Raw genomic sequence first — 13173 nt, 5'->3', positions numbered from 1 at the left:
TCCTCCTCCTCCCGACCCTGGCTCCTCAAGTGGTGGTGGCTGGCCCTTTTTATAACCCACCCGGAAGTGTTCCAGGTGCTTGACCACCTGGTCCTAATTGCATGTCCGGGTGGGGCTGAAGATTCGTCCAGCCAGGCTGCTGAGTCCATGCAGCTCCCCCTAGCAGCCATCCGAGCCCCCAACCAGGCTGTGGAGGACTCCATCTCCCATGGAGCCCTGTGGGTGGTTGGGGAATCACCATCAGCCATGGAGGCTGCCACCAAGCGTCCCGGGGGAGGTACTGGACTGCCCATGGTGGCTCCCCCAGAACATAAGCAGCAGGGGAATCCCTGCCGGGCCTGGGACCCGGCTGTCCTTCACAATATATGCTGTCCTTCACAATATATATATATACAAGTCTCTAGATACTGTGGCTAACCCGTGGTTTCTATATTCTCAATGTGTGCTAAAAATTGTTTATTTTGCCAATACTAGTAAATGCTGAATGGCAAATAAGATGTTTCCTCATATTCTGTCAGCTTGTACTGGTTTTAAATATTTTGGGTATATACTTTGGCTTCTTGATTTGATTCCCAGCCTGGTCGCTGTTTGTATGGTATGTCATATGACGTTAAAGCAGTAAAGGTAGAATTCAGCCTTGAATAAAACAGTAGAGCAGTAAAGCATTGCCAGTTGACCTTACATTATTTTTATGGGCTTTGAAAAGAGACCTCGCAGTACCAGGAGTAAACCGAATTAAATAAAGTGAGGAAAAGTAATCTCCACACAGAAAACACCCCAGCTGGGATTCAAACCAGTATCCAATTGCTTTGAAGTGACAGTTCTACCTACTGTGCCACTTGATGCCCAAAAGATGCTTTACAATCAACAAATTCTTTACAACATTGCTTTGCATGTTTAACCTCTTAAAATATTACCATTTCCTTCCAAACATGTTTATCACAATCTTAAATATATATAGCAGTTACTGCCTTATCTTTGCTTTTGGTGTATTGATCTTAGCAGTGTGATTAATTGAAGTAGGAATATATTCACTTTGTGGATTAATCAATAATCAATCAAGGGGCTCAGGTTAAGTTATAAGTATAAAACCCAAAAATTATCAACACTGATACAGTAACATCAGACCTTATGTTTAGGACTTAAAGGGTAAAATACTTTTGCATCTCTACAGTCTGCATTTGGTTGCCTCTTTTGATGCCTTTGTGAGAATAATAAAAAGAGCTGAGAGATTTAACATTTTCTTAGCTCAGTAAAAGAATCAATAGTGCACATTTATTGGCATCTGTTTTCAGCCATGCTGATGCATCATAATTATGAATCCTTACCTGTCAAATGAAATGTTACTCAGTAATTGTCTGATATATGGTTTATTGCTAAGCTTTGAGATGAACTGAAAAATGCCATTGCATGTATACTAATTGGGAAGCTGAAATACTTAACAAATGTAGAGAAGAAAACCCTTTATTCTGTTTTATGAGCACAGTTTGGTAGAAATTTAATTATCATATGTGTTACATTTTGCTGGTCAGTGCTCTGCAACCTTATGTCAGTAGTTAATGCAGTCCAAGGCTCTGACTCTTCACACACTGAATCGCAGCATCCTTCAGCTGTCCCCAATGAGTAGCATGTATTAATCTACCAAATCAAGCCTACCCTCTAGTAGATAATTAAGTGTTGTCGTTTTTCAGAAATGCATATTAACACAAAAACTGCTGATGATCCCAGCTTGTAATGTGCAGATTCTTAGCGGGTGGCATTCAGATTTCTTTTTTATGCACACTTGCCTTTAGATCCTATTTAATCAAGCAGGAGGAGGTTTATTAAAAGCATTGTTAATATATGCTGGGCCCAGACATGAAAATAGCTTTGTAAATACAATAAACAGGTCAACAGCAGGGGTTCTCCTGCAATGGTGAAGACTTTTTCAGCTGTTTTACCTGGGGAAGAATTGAAGTTCTACTAAAGAACCATACTTGGTTGTTTATATCTATCTATCTATCTATCTATCTATCTATCTATCTATCTATCTATCTATCTATCTATCTATCTATCTATCTATCTATCTATCTATCTAATACTTTTAGAATTTTTTAATTAGCAATTCAAAAAAGCCATCATAAATTATGTTAGCCTCTCTGCTGTAGCACTGTAACAACTTTTTTTTTTTAATACAATGATCTCCACAAAAGCCCTCCAATGTACATAGTACCTCTTTAACTCTTCTTTTCCTCTACTGTACCCCACTAGGCAAGCGTTGTCCTCCTTCCTCATGACCCCAACTGGCCTGGATCTACCTTTTATCTTGGACCTGGGAGTACTTCCGGTGTAAGGGCATAACCCAAAGGAAGCACTGCCGGGTCAGTTGAAAGTCCCAAAGACCATGGGGGATGGTCCAAAATAGCACCCCCAGGTGACCCCCGCATGGCAGCTATACAGCACTGTAACCCCCAGCATATCCTATGGTTGTCCATGGGTGTACCTGTCCCCGGGATGCTGCCATCTAGTCATTTAGATGAGTATATATTAATTCCGCTCCCCCATTCTTTCTTTAAGGTGGCCTCCTGGCCAAGGTAATGTTTCTATTGTGATGCCTAATGGGATGCCAGCATACCCATTCCTTATAGGGCGTGTTATGCCCCGTTCTCTGACACCTGTTCCTGCAACACCTTACAATATGTGTTTTTTAAATTTGTTTTAATATGTGATTTGTTTGCATTGTTATTATTAACCCACAGGTTTTGAGTAACTCACTGAAAGATAAAAGTACATTCTAGTTCCCAGGCCTCTGTCACTTTTTTGTTTCTTCAATATCTCAGTCATCAGAGTATTTTGTAGTTCTGTATCAGCCATGGAGATAAGCATGGCAGCACAGTGACAGTGCTGCTTCCAGTAAGGAAATTGGGGCTCACATCCTGGTTCATTCCTGTATGGAGTTTGCATGTTTTCTCTGTACCTGCGTGGGTTTACTTTGGGTGCTCCAATCTCTTCTCACAATCCAAAAACATACAGATTAGATGGATTGGTCATGCTAAACTGGACTGTTTGTGTGTTCAACCTGCAATGGACTGGTCCAGGGATGGTTCCTATACCTTCTGGAATAAGCACCAGCTTTCCCAAGACTCTGCTCAAGATGAAGTAGGTTTAGAAGGTGGATGGATATTGGCCATGAGGAAGTATTGACCACATAATCTATAACTTGAAGGAATCGGAATAAAAGAGTCAATTCAGAAAGGCAGTTATACAGTGAGAAAAATAAGAGGTGATTCCCTTTTGATAGTTCAGGATGAGTGTAATTCTTTACACTTTTGGGGGTTTCTTTTAGGATGTCTGACTGAATTCATCCACTGGCAGGTTATTCTTTATATATTTAGCATAAATCACTCACAACAGCATAAAGTATTTTGAATGCCATACTTATGAAAAAAGAATTTTAAGAATAGTGTGTTACAGCATAAAAAGCACTTTTGATCATAGGCAACAGGTCAGGTGGTAATTTACTATCACAAAAATCTGACTCTTACAAATGTATCTTTTTCTTTTTTCAGAAGAAACAGTCACTTCTTCTTCCTAGAATTTTGACTTCATCCCTTACTCATGTTTTCTCACACTATAATGCACAGGTTGCTTGCAGCTGGCATTACCTTCTTGTACTTCGATCACTGATAGTCATAAACTGAGATAGACTAGGGGGAAGGTACTGAAAACAACATTGGTGTGAAACAATAAAAAAAGTATTTTATTCAAACAAAGCAAAAGAAGGCAGTGTCCTAATTAAAGTAAAATTAAACAAATTCTTAATACTTTAATAAATACTTAATATTTAATTATTATCTAATTAAATAAATACATAATCCAATAGAAATCATTGCTTTGTGAAGAAGTTAAAATGTTTGATTAATAGGACCATTAAGACCATAAATAAAAATTAAATTCAAAATAAGGTTCCTTTTAAAATCCCACACTGCGTGCCCAGTGCATCTTTCTACCACATTGCTGCAGCTTACCCTTTGGGTGTCAATGGAGACGATGACAGTTATGGTCCCTCTCTCTAGCTTTCATCCCAACCACCATCCTTTGCTCAGAATCAGTCTTCCGTCTTGCTTATGCCCTCATCTTCATCTGCAAGATTCCAAGGAGCATACTCGATTGCTCCATGCTTCACCATAGTGCTCAGTGGGGACAACACACCCCTGGAACGCCACTCCCACAGTGTAATTGACCCTTCTCCCCACCGTGCTGGCTTGTACTCCCAATTCCTTCTTTCTCCATTTGTGAATCTTCTCCCTCTTCTATCCTAGTCAAAATCACTTTATACTCTTATGGGTCTGGAATCCTAGTTATGATCCATAGACTGTCATCTTGACTCTATACTTTACTTTTATATTTATTTTCGAAATTTTATTTTATTATATTATATTATATTCTTTTGTGAACTCCGGTCTGCTTGTTGCAAGGCAGCAGTACTACTACTGTGCCTCCATGCGTCCCTCCAGTAAACATATTTTATTGTTCTGTATTATAATTTCAGATTTTATTTCTTTCTGCACAAACTCAGTCCATGTACTTTATATTCAGTTTCTGTTTTTGTATCTTTAAGTATCATTCCTTGTTTCCTCTCTTCATTCTAAACCTTATTTGTTCTTGCATTAAATGTTCATATCCTGAAATCTTTCATCTAACAGACACAGGTTTTATTTTCATGACATCAACTATAATTTGTATTTGTATATTCAGTTAATTTTGTTAGCAAGGTGTTTTCCTGTCATGTTGCATCAAGTGCATGAGTTATGTATGTGCCTCTAAGAATGTAGAAATTTCAGTGCAAAATGATGATATGCATTCCTTTTTATTCTTTTGCTTGACTAATTTTCATGGGTTTTAGCTTTCTGTTTTCTTGTATTGAGCTTCAAGAAGCAACGTTCAGTTGTGCACTCAGTCACTATATGTCCAGATATTCTGGTTTCCACTCAAACCCTCAAGATGTGTAGCTTTTGTTGATTGGTTACTCAAGATTAATCCAGGGAGTACCGTAAGTGTGCCCTTCAGTGATTATTAGTGATTTATACTGATCCAGTGAGGCAGTTACTGTAACTATGCCCAGCAATGAACTGATGCTCCATTCAGAATTGGTTCCTGTCAGGGTACTGTTGTGAAAGGTTGTGGACTCACATACACACATTGGATTAACTGGATTCAGAATTTGGATGAATGCATAGATTGTTGGCTCGAGTTGGTTTCTTCAGCAGGGAGGATTAGCTCCTTAAATGAAATGGGTGTAATGTTGGGAAATGCCTTATGGAAAGATAGTTCCTCTTAAAGTACCCCCACAATTATGACAAAATAACCACAACAAAAACATGACACAAGCAATAATTTTATTCTTAACTTGTATTAACAAATCATTACATATACAGTCCAAATCAGGCATTGCAGGGAAACGCTTTTTGAATATCGACAGGGTTAAAGTTGGTGTAGTGGTTGGGACACATGGGACCCTACCTTTTTTTGTTACCTGCTGCTAGTACCTTGTCACTATCAGATGTTTGAATGATGGAAGGTTACACCAGGGCACAATTCAAAAGTCACAGATTTCAGCAGGTCAGCAGAAGTAGTGCTCCAGTGCAACAAAATGCAGCAGTTGTGAGATTCTCAAATACCAGGGTTTGATAACACCTTTCTGTAAGTTTAATATGACACTGTTTTGGCACACTAAATCAATTACTTTCTAACTAGATCCTTGCACTCCAAAAAGAACAAGACATTCTCACATGCTCTTGCAGAAAATAATGAAAACAAAAATCAAGAATGTAGAATAAAAAGGAAAAGCAAACAAAATAACATAATAATGTGTATAAATAAAATGTGAATTCTATATGAAAGAATAATATTTCATAAGCATGTTATTTATATGAGTTCAAAGCTTATTCAATACACTGGGTACAATTACACACTAGGTATTGACTGATGTTCTCTGCTGCATACATTTGGATATGTATTAATTATATTCATTTAGTGGTAAACTGTAGAATAGTGGCTTTAAGGGCTTGCTTTAGTACATCTGTTAGTCACTTAATCGATTCACAAAGTATAGCCATCTATTCTAATATGTTTTTGCTGGTGCTTTGTAAATCTTAATACTAAACCAAGGTAACATCTTGTTACTTAGCAATAACTAATAGAGTCATCCAAATTGTCCCTATTTTAAAGTGTTCTCCCTTTTTATTGCTATTGTCGCTCATTTATGTTTCTTAATAAACTCTAATATAATTTTTATCTTTAAATTATTCCTTTACACATCACTTATTACCTCCTGCAAAAATTAAACAACAGATTTCACAGATTTAACAGAGAAAAAAATTAGAAACGCTATGGGAAGCCTGAAAATGCATCAAAAAGTAAAAACTACTGATGTTGTTTAAACAGCAGGAAACAATGTGTTCAATTTATCTTTTCAAGAGAAAGTTACCAGTGGTTCCTTTGAGATTCAGTGTGTTTATCCCAGTGCTTGTATCCACCTTTGTGAGACACTCTTAAGCAGTAGGGGTGTACTTTTCCTTAAGCTACTGCTCTGCAGAAACAAGGCCAATTGATGAAAGTGTGGATTCTTCTCAACAGATTACATTTTCTCACCAACAGTGTAGTAGTTAAAAAAAGGAAGAAAAAAAAACTCCCACACCAGTCTCTATGGCTTAACCATTGTAATAATACCCCTGCAGTTTCAATTCCATGTGGACCTATCAATTGTCAGTCATGTGAGAGAAACTCACACTCCACAAAGAGAAATGTAAGGTTTATGCAAAGGTTTGAAACTGTATGAAACTTGTACTGATATCCAGTGGTTTGATTAAAGAGTGGAACAATAAGTTGTCAGAAATTACTTGGGGATTTCTTTACTAGAGAGATAATCAGATTATTTGAAAAAAAAATCACGAGAGCTTTAGCATACCACAATACATATATGAAACTAACAAAATGCAACTTATTTACTATGGTTTTAGCCCAGTTCTCTGAAGACTGGTCTTTTTACAATAAATACAATTTTTAAAATGTGTTTCCAGTGGCTTTGAAATGTTCCTGCTTTATGTACTGACTGTAGTTTACAGCTCAATAAATGTACAAAATAGAGCTATATATATATATATATATATATATATATATATATATATATATATATTTTTGTGTGTATGGATATACTGTATATATATATTGTCAGGGATGCCAGGGGCAACGACCCAGCCGGGACGCCGTGAGGGACCGGAAGAGGGTCAAAGCCCACCCTGGATCATGTGGGGGCCGCCTTCCTGGTTGTTCTGGGGCCACGGGTACAGGGCATGGAAGCTCCACCCTGTAGGGGCCTGTGGTCACCGCCAGGAGGCACCCCAATGCCTTGAGGACCTGTTACCCCAGCACTTCCGCCACACCAGGAAGTGCTGTGGGGAAGATTTAGGACGACACCCGGAGAGCTGCCGGGAGGACAGCCGGCACTTCCGCCACACTGGGGTGTGGCCAAGGGAGGAATGCCGGGAACACCTGGTGCTCATCCGGGGACTGTATAAAAGGGGCCGTCTCCATTCATTCAGCGCTGGTGTCGGGAGGAGGCAGGACGAAGCACAGAGGAGGTGTGGAGGCGGCCTGAAGAGAGGCATTGTGGCCAGGGCTGAGAGTATTGGCGTGTATTGTGCACTAACTTGGGTCTTAGTGACCATTATTTGGGTCTGTGTGACCGTGCAGATAATTGTAAATAAACTTGTGGTGGTTGAGAAACAACATGTCCGCCTGTCTGCGCCCAGGTTGGCTCCACAATATATATATATATATATATATATATATATATATATATATATATATATATACAGTGGAACCTTGGGTCACGACCGTAATTCGTTCCAAAACTCTGGTCACAACCCGATTTGGTTGTGACCCGAAGTAATTTCCCCCGTAGGATTGTATGTAAAAAAAATTAATCCGTTCCGGACCGTACAAACTGTATGTAAAGATTTTTAACCACAAAAATAGTTAATTATACCATAGAATGCACAGTGTAATAGTGAACTAAGTGTAAAACATTGAATAACACTGAGAAAACATTGCAAGAGTTCATGCTACAGCCTTACGAACCGCTCGCTGTAAACACTTTTTTTAATGAGTTTTAAGCACAGGGTAAAAAATTAACGTTTGAAAAATCTATAATTTATTCAAAAACTAACCATAAATAACCAAGAAAAGTAACATTGCAGGAGTCGAGTTCTGGCATGAAGGAAATGAGGAGGAACTGGGTGGAGAGGAGATTACAGTTTTGAGGTAAAGTCTGTGACGATGCGGGTTCGCTGCATTCTCCCATCTCGCTTCCAGGAGCCCTTAAACCCATCACCGTCGGTAATGTTACCAATGAGCACAACAGTGAGGCACTACAATGGAGTAAGGGGATGGTGCAAAAGTGCCAAGTGCTTTTATTAAAATAAACAAAACAACAATCAAAAACAATGTCCAAATTAAACAAAGTACAGTGTTTTCAGAATCCTTCAATAAATAAATAATCTCATAAAAAAGTGAAGTGGAGGTTAAAATCCAATAGAAAAAAGTCTTCATTAAATACAACAAGGTTGAAACAATGCTGGAAGCAGTCTCCTATAAAAGCAAGCCCGGTGCATTCTTTAACTGATGACCCCCCTGCTTCTCCCTATCCAGGCTTCGCAACAGGGGAGCCACTCTACCTGCAGCTGTCCTTGCTTCTTCCTTCTGGTCTGGAGGCCTCCCGATCCCTGGCTTCTGTAGCACACTCTCCAGACCGAGACTTGGCTTCCCTGGCGACCAGGACGCCCATGTCAGGGAATTCACCTCCAAACCTCACGACTCCCGCTGCCTTCTCGGCCTTACGCGGCCAGCCGTCCTTCTTCTGGTCACTCCAGCAACTTGATCGCTCAGCTGAAGCGATCACTTCCTTCTGCCACACCGAGTGTCGGCCTAACACCCCTGCTTGGGCTCTTTGTCCAGCTGCCCGCCTCGCTCACTCGCTCTCACCGGTTCTTTCCACACTGCTTTCTGCTTACTTCCTTACTCCGCAACCTCCGTCTTTCTTTTCTTTTTCCTCCCTTTAGCCACCTCACACTTCTATTTATGAAGAGGACATGGCAGCTGTAGTGCGGCGATTATTTATTTAAAGCTGGCCACTTCACGTGAGCTGTGGACCCGCTATACCACAAAGTCCCTCTGTGCGATGCACGTCTGACCGAGAACAATGTACTGTACAGGGAGAGACTGAACACGTGCGGAAATCATCGGTGCGTACCAAAAGGGAAACAGGCTTGTTCGTCACCCGAGTGTGTGGTCGTGAACAGATGCAAAAGTTTGGAGACCTTTTTGGTCGTAAGCTGATTTGTACATGGTCCGAGATGTTCGTGACCCGAGGTTCCACTGTGTGTGTGTGTGTTACTGTGTATTACATCCCAACTAGCACACCTGCAAGCAAACAACCAGACCATCTCACAGGCCTTTTTCATCCTTCTACACTCACCATAGAGCAAATCCCACTGAATAATTTCTACACAGTTTCATTTACCTTGTATTTGTATCATTCTCAGTCAGTACAGTACAGTATATTAGCTGGATCTAATAACTTGTCTTTGTTGTTTGCCATCTATAAACCACATTTGACATTTGCTGTTCCTCTCATAAATTGGTAACTTATATTTTTGTATGCCAATAAAAAATTTTCTTTTAAATTCATCCAACTACATGCTGTTTCTAAATCCCACTATATGAAATGCATGCTGTACACATTACACATTGTGCGAAAGGACCAATACAAGTACTTAGCCAAACCCATGAAATATGGTATTATTCTGTCATGTTTATTATAGAATATTGGTTTGGGTTTGACAAGTAGTTTTCATACTTTTAACATGTTAGAATGTCATTTGTGCTGCTAAGAAGACAACTATTTTTTTTTTATTATTTTTATTTAATGGAGTCACTTGTAGCATTCAATGTATTGTAACTGAGTGGCACTCTGGTGGCACTATTGCCCACCTTTTCTCCAACAGACAGCCAAACTGGACGCAAATTAAAAGCAGTAAGAATTAATTTACTTTCTTCCTTCTTCTAATATAGTGCCTCCAGTGCACCCCAGCCACATTAAACACCACAATAAATAAACACAGTACTCTCCTCCATCAGTCCTTTATATAGTCCTCGACCAGGAAGTGCTTCTTTCCTTCCGTCCATGTGACTCATCGGCACTTCCGGGTCAGATGGAGAATTCTATTTTTCCAAAAGTATGTCTGTGCTTCTGTCCCCGTGACTTTGTAGTACTCCCAGGTTATATAAATAATAAGGAATCCCCAGTCTCCTTATAGTGTCTCCATGTTTTTGTCCTTATGGTTTTTCCCCCTCACATTTCACAGACGTGCACGTTAGATTAATTATCATAGTCTGGGTGTGTGCATGAGAGTGCACTGCAATAGACTGGTAGAGGCCAATACTGGTTTCTGCCATACATACAGTGAGCCAGAATATATGTTTTCAGGGTATTATAAATGCTTTTTTAATAAGTTACAAAAGGAAAGAGATGTGGAATTTATTCATTTTTTTGTAATTTAATATACATATTTTTTTTTGTAGGTCCACTGAAGCTGAAGATCCAGTGTACACTGAAGATGACCCCGTAGTTTTTGAGGCACCTCAGATTCAGATTGGACTCAAGTATGTCGTTCTGGAGGACAGACATGTTTAAGATTGTTATAACATTTGAAACAGAAAATGTCAAGCAGTAGAAAATGAACATGCTCATTATCCTCAAAGAAATCCTCATGTTTTCTTAAGCACAAAGGGTATTCATTTATTGGAAGTCTAGCAAACTGTCAGAGTTTATATAATTATTAGATTTCATCCTGTCTGAAGATTGTGTAACACCTTTCATTATGCTCAGACTATAATATTTACAGAATGTTTAAATTTTCGATGTGGGGTCTGTTTCAAAAAACATAGATAAATTTGATAAAGGTTAATAAGTGTTTTTGCTAAGAACAGGCACATGCTCTTCACTGTATATGCAGAAAAATCTTAATTTTCAAATATAATACACATCTCCCTTCCACATGACTTCATTAAAGGTATTGATTTTAGACAGCATCTTTGTAAAGTGTAAAAATAACTGAAAATTTCCCTTGGTTTAGATCAGTAGGCCCAAGATTAGAAGTTTACAATAGATCAGTTACGGAATAAAGTAAAATTACAAGGCACTGTGGTTAGTGCTGCTGCCTCACAGCTTCTAGGATCTGGTATAATACCCAAGCCTTGTTCATGTTTCTCTGAAGTTTGCATCTTTTCCTTATGGATTTTCTTCAAGTGCTACACTTAACTACCACACCACAAACACATACATGTTTGGTTGTTTTGTGTGTCTTTGCAGGCCTGGTCTGTGAAAGTATGACTGTGTCAGTAACTGTATCCATTGCCTTGCATCACATGCTGCTTGAATAGGGAGTCTGCTGTGTGCTTTACTGGAATATAGCAGAGGATAGGAAAAAGAATTCATGAGTAAACCTTTATTTCTAACCTAAATTACTGGTAATCAGACTTTTTAAAGGATATTTAAATATGAAGAGAGAGTATAATTGCACCCAATAAACAAGATACACTTTTATGAACTGTAATGTACAAGCACATCTCATTTTCAAGAGTAGAACCTTCAGACATGATCCTGTAAATGCAAATTAGTGCTTAATTTCAAGATTGGCTGCATTATAAACTCAATTTGAGGGCTGCCAAGACCTGTACACATAATGTGTTTTCAATTTTACAATATTTTGTAATTGTCTAAATGTTACTTTTCAACTTCCATTTGTGTTTTAATATCCTAAATAATGACCATTTGACATACGTTTTACTTATTAAAACGTCTTCATAATTCCAATTCTGTTAGGCCTTCTTCCAATCTTCACTTGCCATAGGGGCATACTTACAATTAGATACAATTAAAGCCAATTCAAAATCCTATTTAGTTGATTTGATTGTCTTAAGTTGTCACCAACAAAAGTTCTGGCATAATTAAAATGATTAGCCTATAGTCTGTAATGAACAAAATTATTAGTTAAACAAAGAACTCTTTATGTATTTATTGAATCCAGTTTAGACCAATAAGGACTTTAGGTCATCTCAGTAGCATATGATTTAAGGTAGAATTGAACTCCTAACAGAGTGCCAGCACATCTTGGATCACACAGACATACACAAACCCACTCCAGATTTTAAACAGACAATTTGGAGTCGATAGTTAACTTTACATTGAATGTCTTTTGGAGGTGGTAGGAGGCACAATTATTTGTAATTAAAACTAGATGCTGTGAACAACATTTAGTAGAATTATACTAAAGTACAATAGGTTGTGTAAACTGAGATTTTGAAACTTAGAGTGAAGAACTAAAAGTAAAAGGCCATTATCACTGTAGCAAGTATCTATCATGACTGTACTTTTGAGCAATTGTGATCTGAGTCTTACTAAAACAAAAAGTTGTTAATACAAAGAATCTCAGTGCTGTATCTTCTTTTAGTTAGAATTTCTTTAGGGGAGAGATTGCTGACTTCATTGGTTACTACATGTAGACGAGAACAAAAATCAACAGGCCACGGTTTTAGACATTTTCAGATAGCCAAGAATTAAGACTTTTTGACATGTTTTCTTTATTTTGATAGAGAATCTTTGGGCAGCGTTAGGAGAAAACTCCAACTATGCTGCCGTAGTTTTAATTGTACAGGCACTGATCTTGGCACATCAGTGACAGGATTATTTTTTTTTTTCTAAGAGAAACTATACCATAGGCAAACTGAGACAATCAGCTTGATTTGAGAAATACATTTATCTCCTTAATTACCCTATAATCATTTCACTCACATTAAAAATAACCAAGGGATAATATACTTATATCTAGTAATAATATAATATTACTCTTTTATGCTTGTAAATATGTGTATTCATTTACATTTAACTCTGTTTACCACATATCAGAATACTGTCTTGCCCCCTCCAAATTGATTAAACCACCTCCAGGTTATTGGCTTAACTAATGTTTCTTAATTCTGGTCCTTATGGCCCACTGGCTGTTCGTTTTAATTGCATATGAGATTTTGTCACTGATAATGTAACTCAATGAAAATAGTAAAACCCCTTGA

General features: G+C 38.3%; 1 protein-coding gene across 1 annotated transcript in view; it reads left to right on the top strand.

Annotated features, from left to right (window-relative positions):
* The window catches only part of LOC120527536 (protein WWC2-like), a 293278-nt gene that overhangs the window by 267020 nt on the left and 13085 nt on the right, over window positions 1–13173 (top strand). Inside the window, exon 13 of the mRNA XM_039751046.1 lies at window positions 10624–10704. Within this exon, the coding sequence (XP_039606980.1) occupies window positions 10624–10704 (81 nt within the window). The remainder of the gene's footprint in view (window positions 1–10623; window positions 10705–13173) is intronic.

Source organism: Polypterus senegalus, chromosome 4 (genome assembly GCF_016835505.1).
Source record: "Polypterus senegalus isolate Bchr_013 chromosome 4, ASM1683550v1, whole genome shotgun sequence".
Classification (NCBI taxonomy): Eukaryota; Metazoa; Chordata; class Cladistia; order Polypteriformes; family Polypteridae; genus Polypterus; species Polypterus senegalus.
This window is presented reverse-complemented; position numbering and strand designations above follow the sequence as displayed.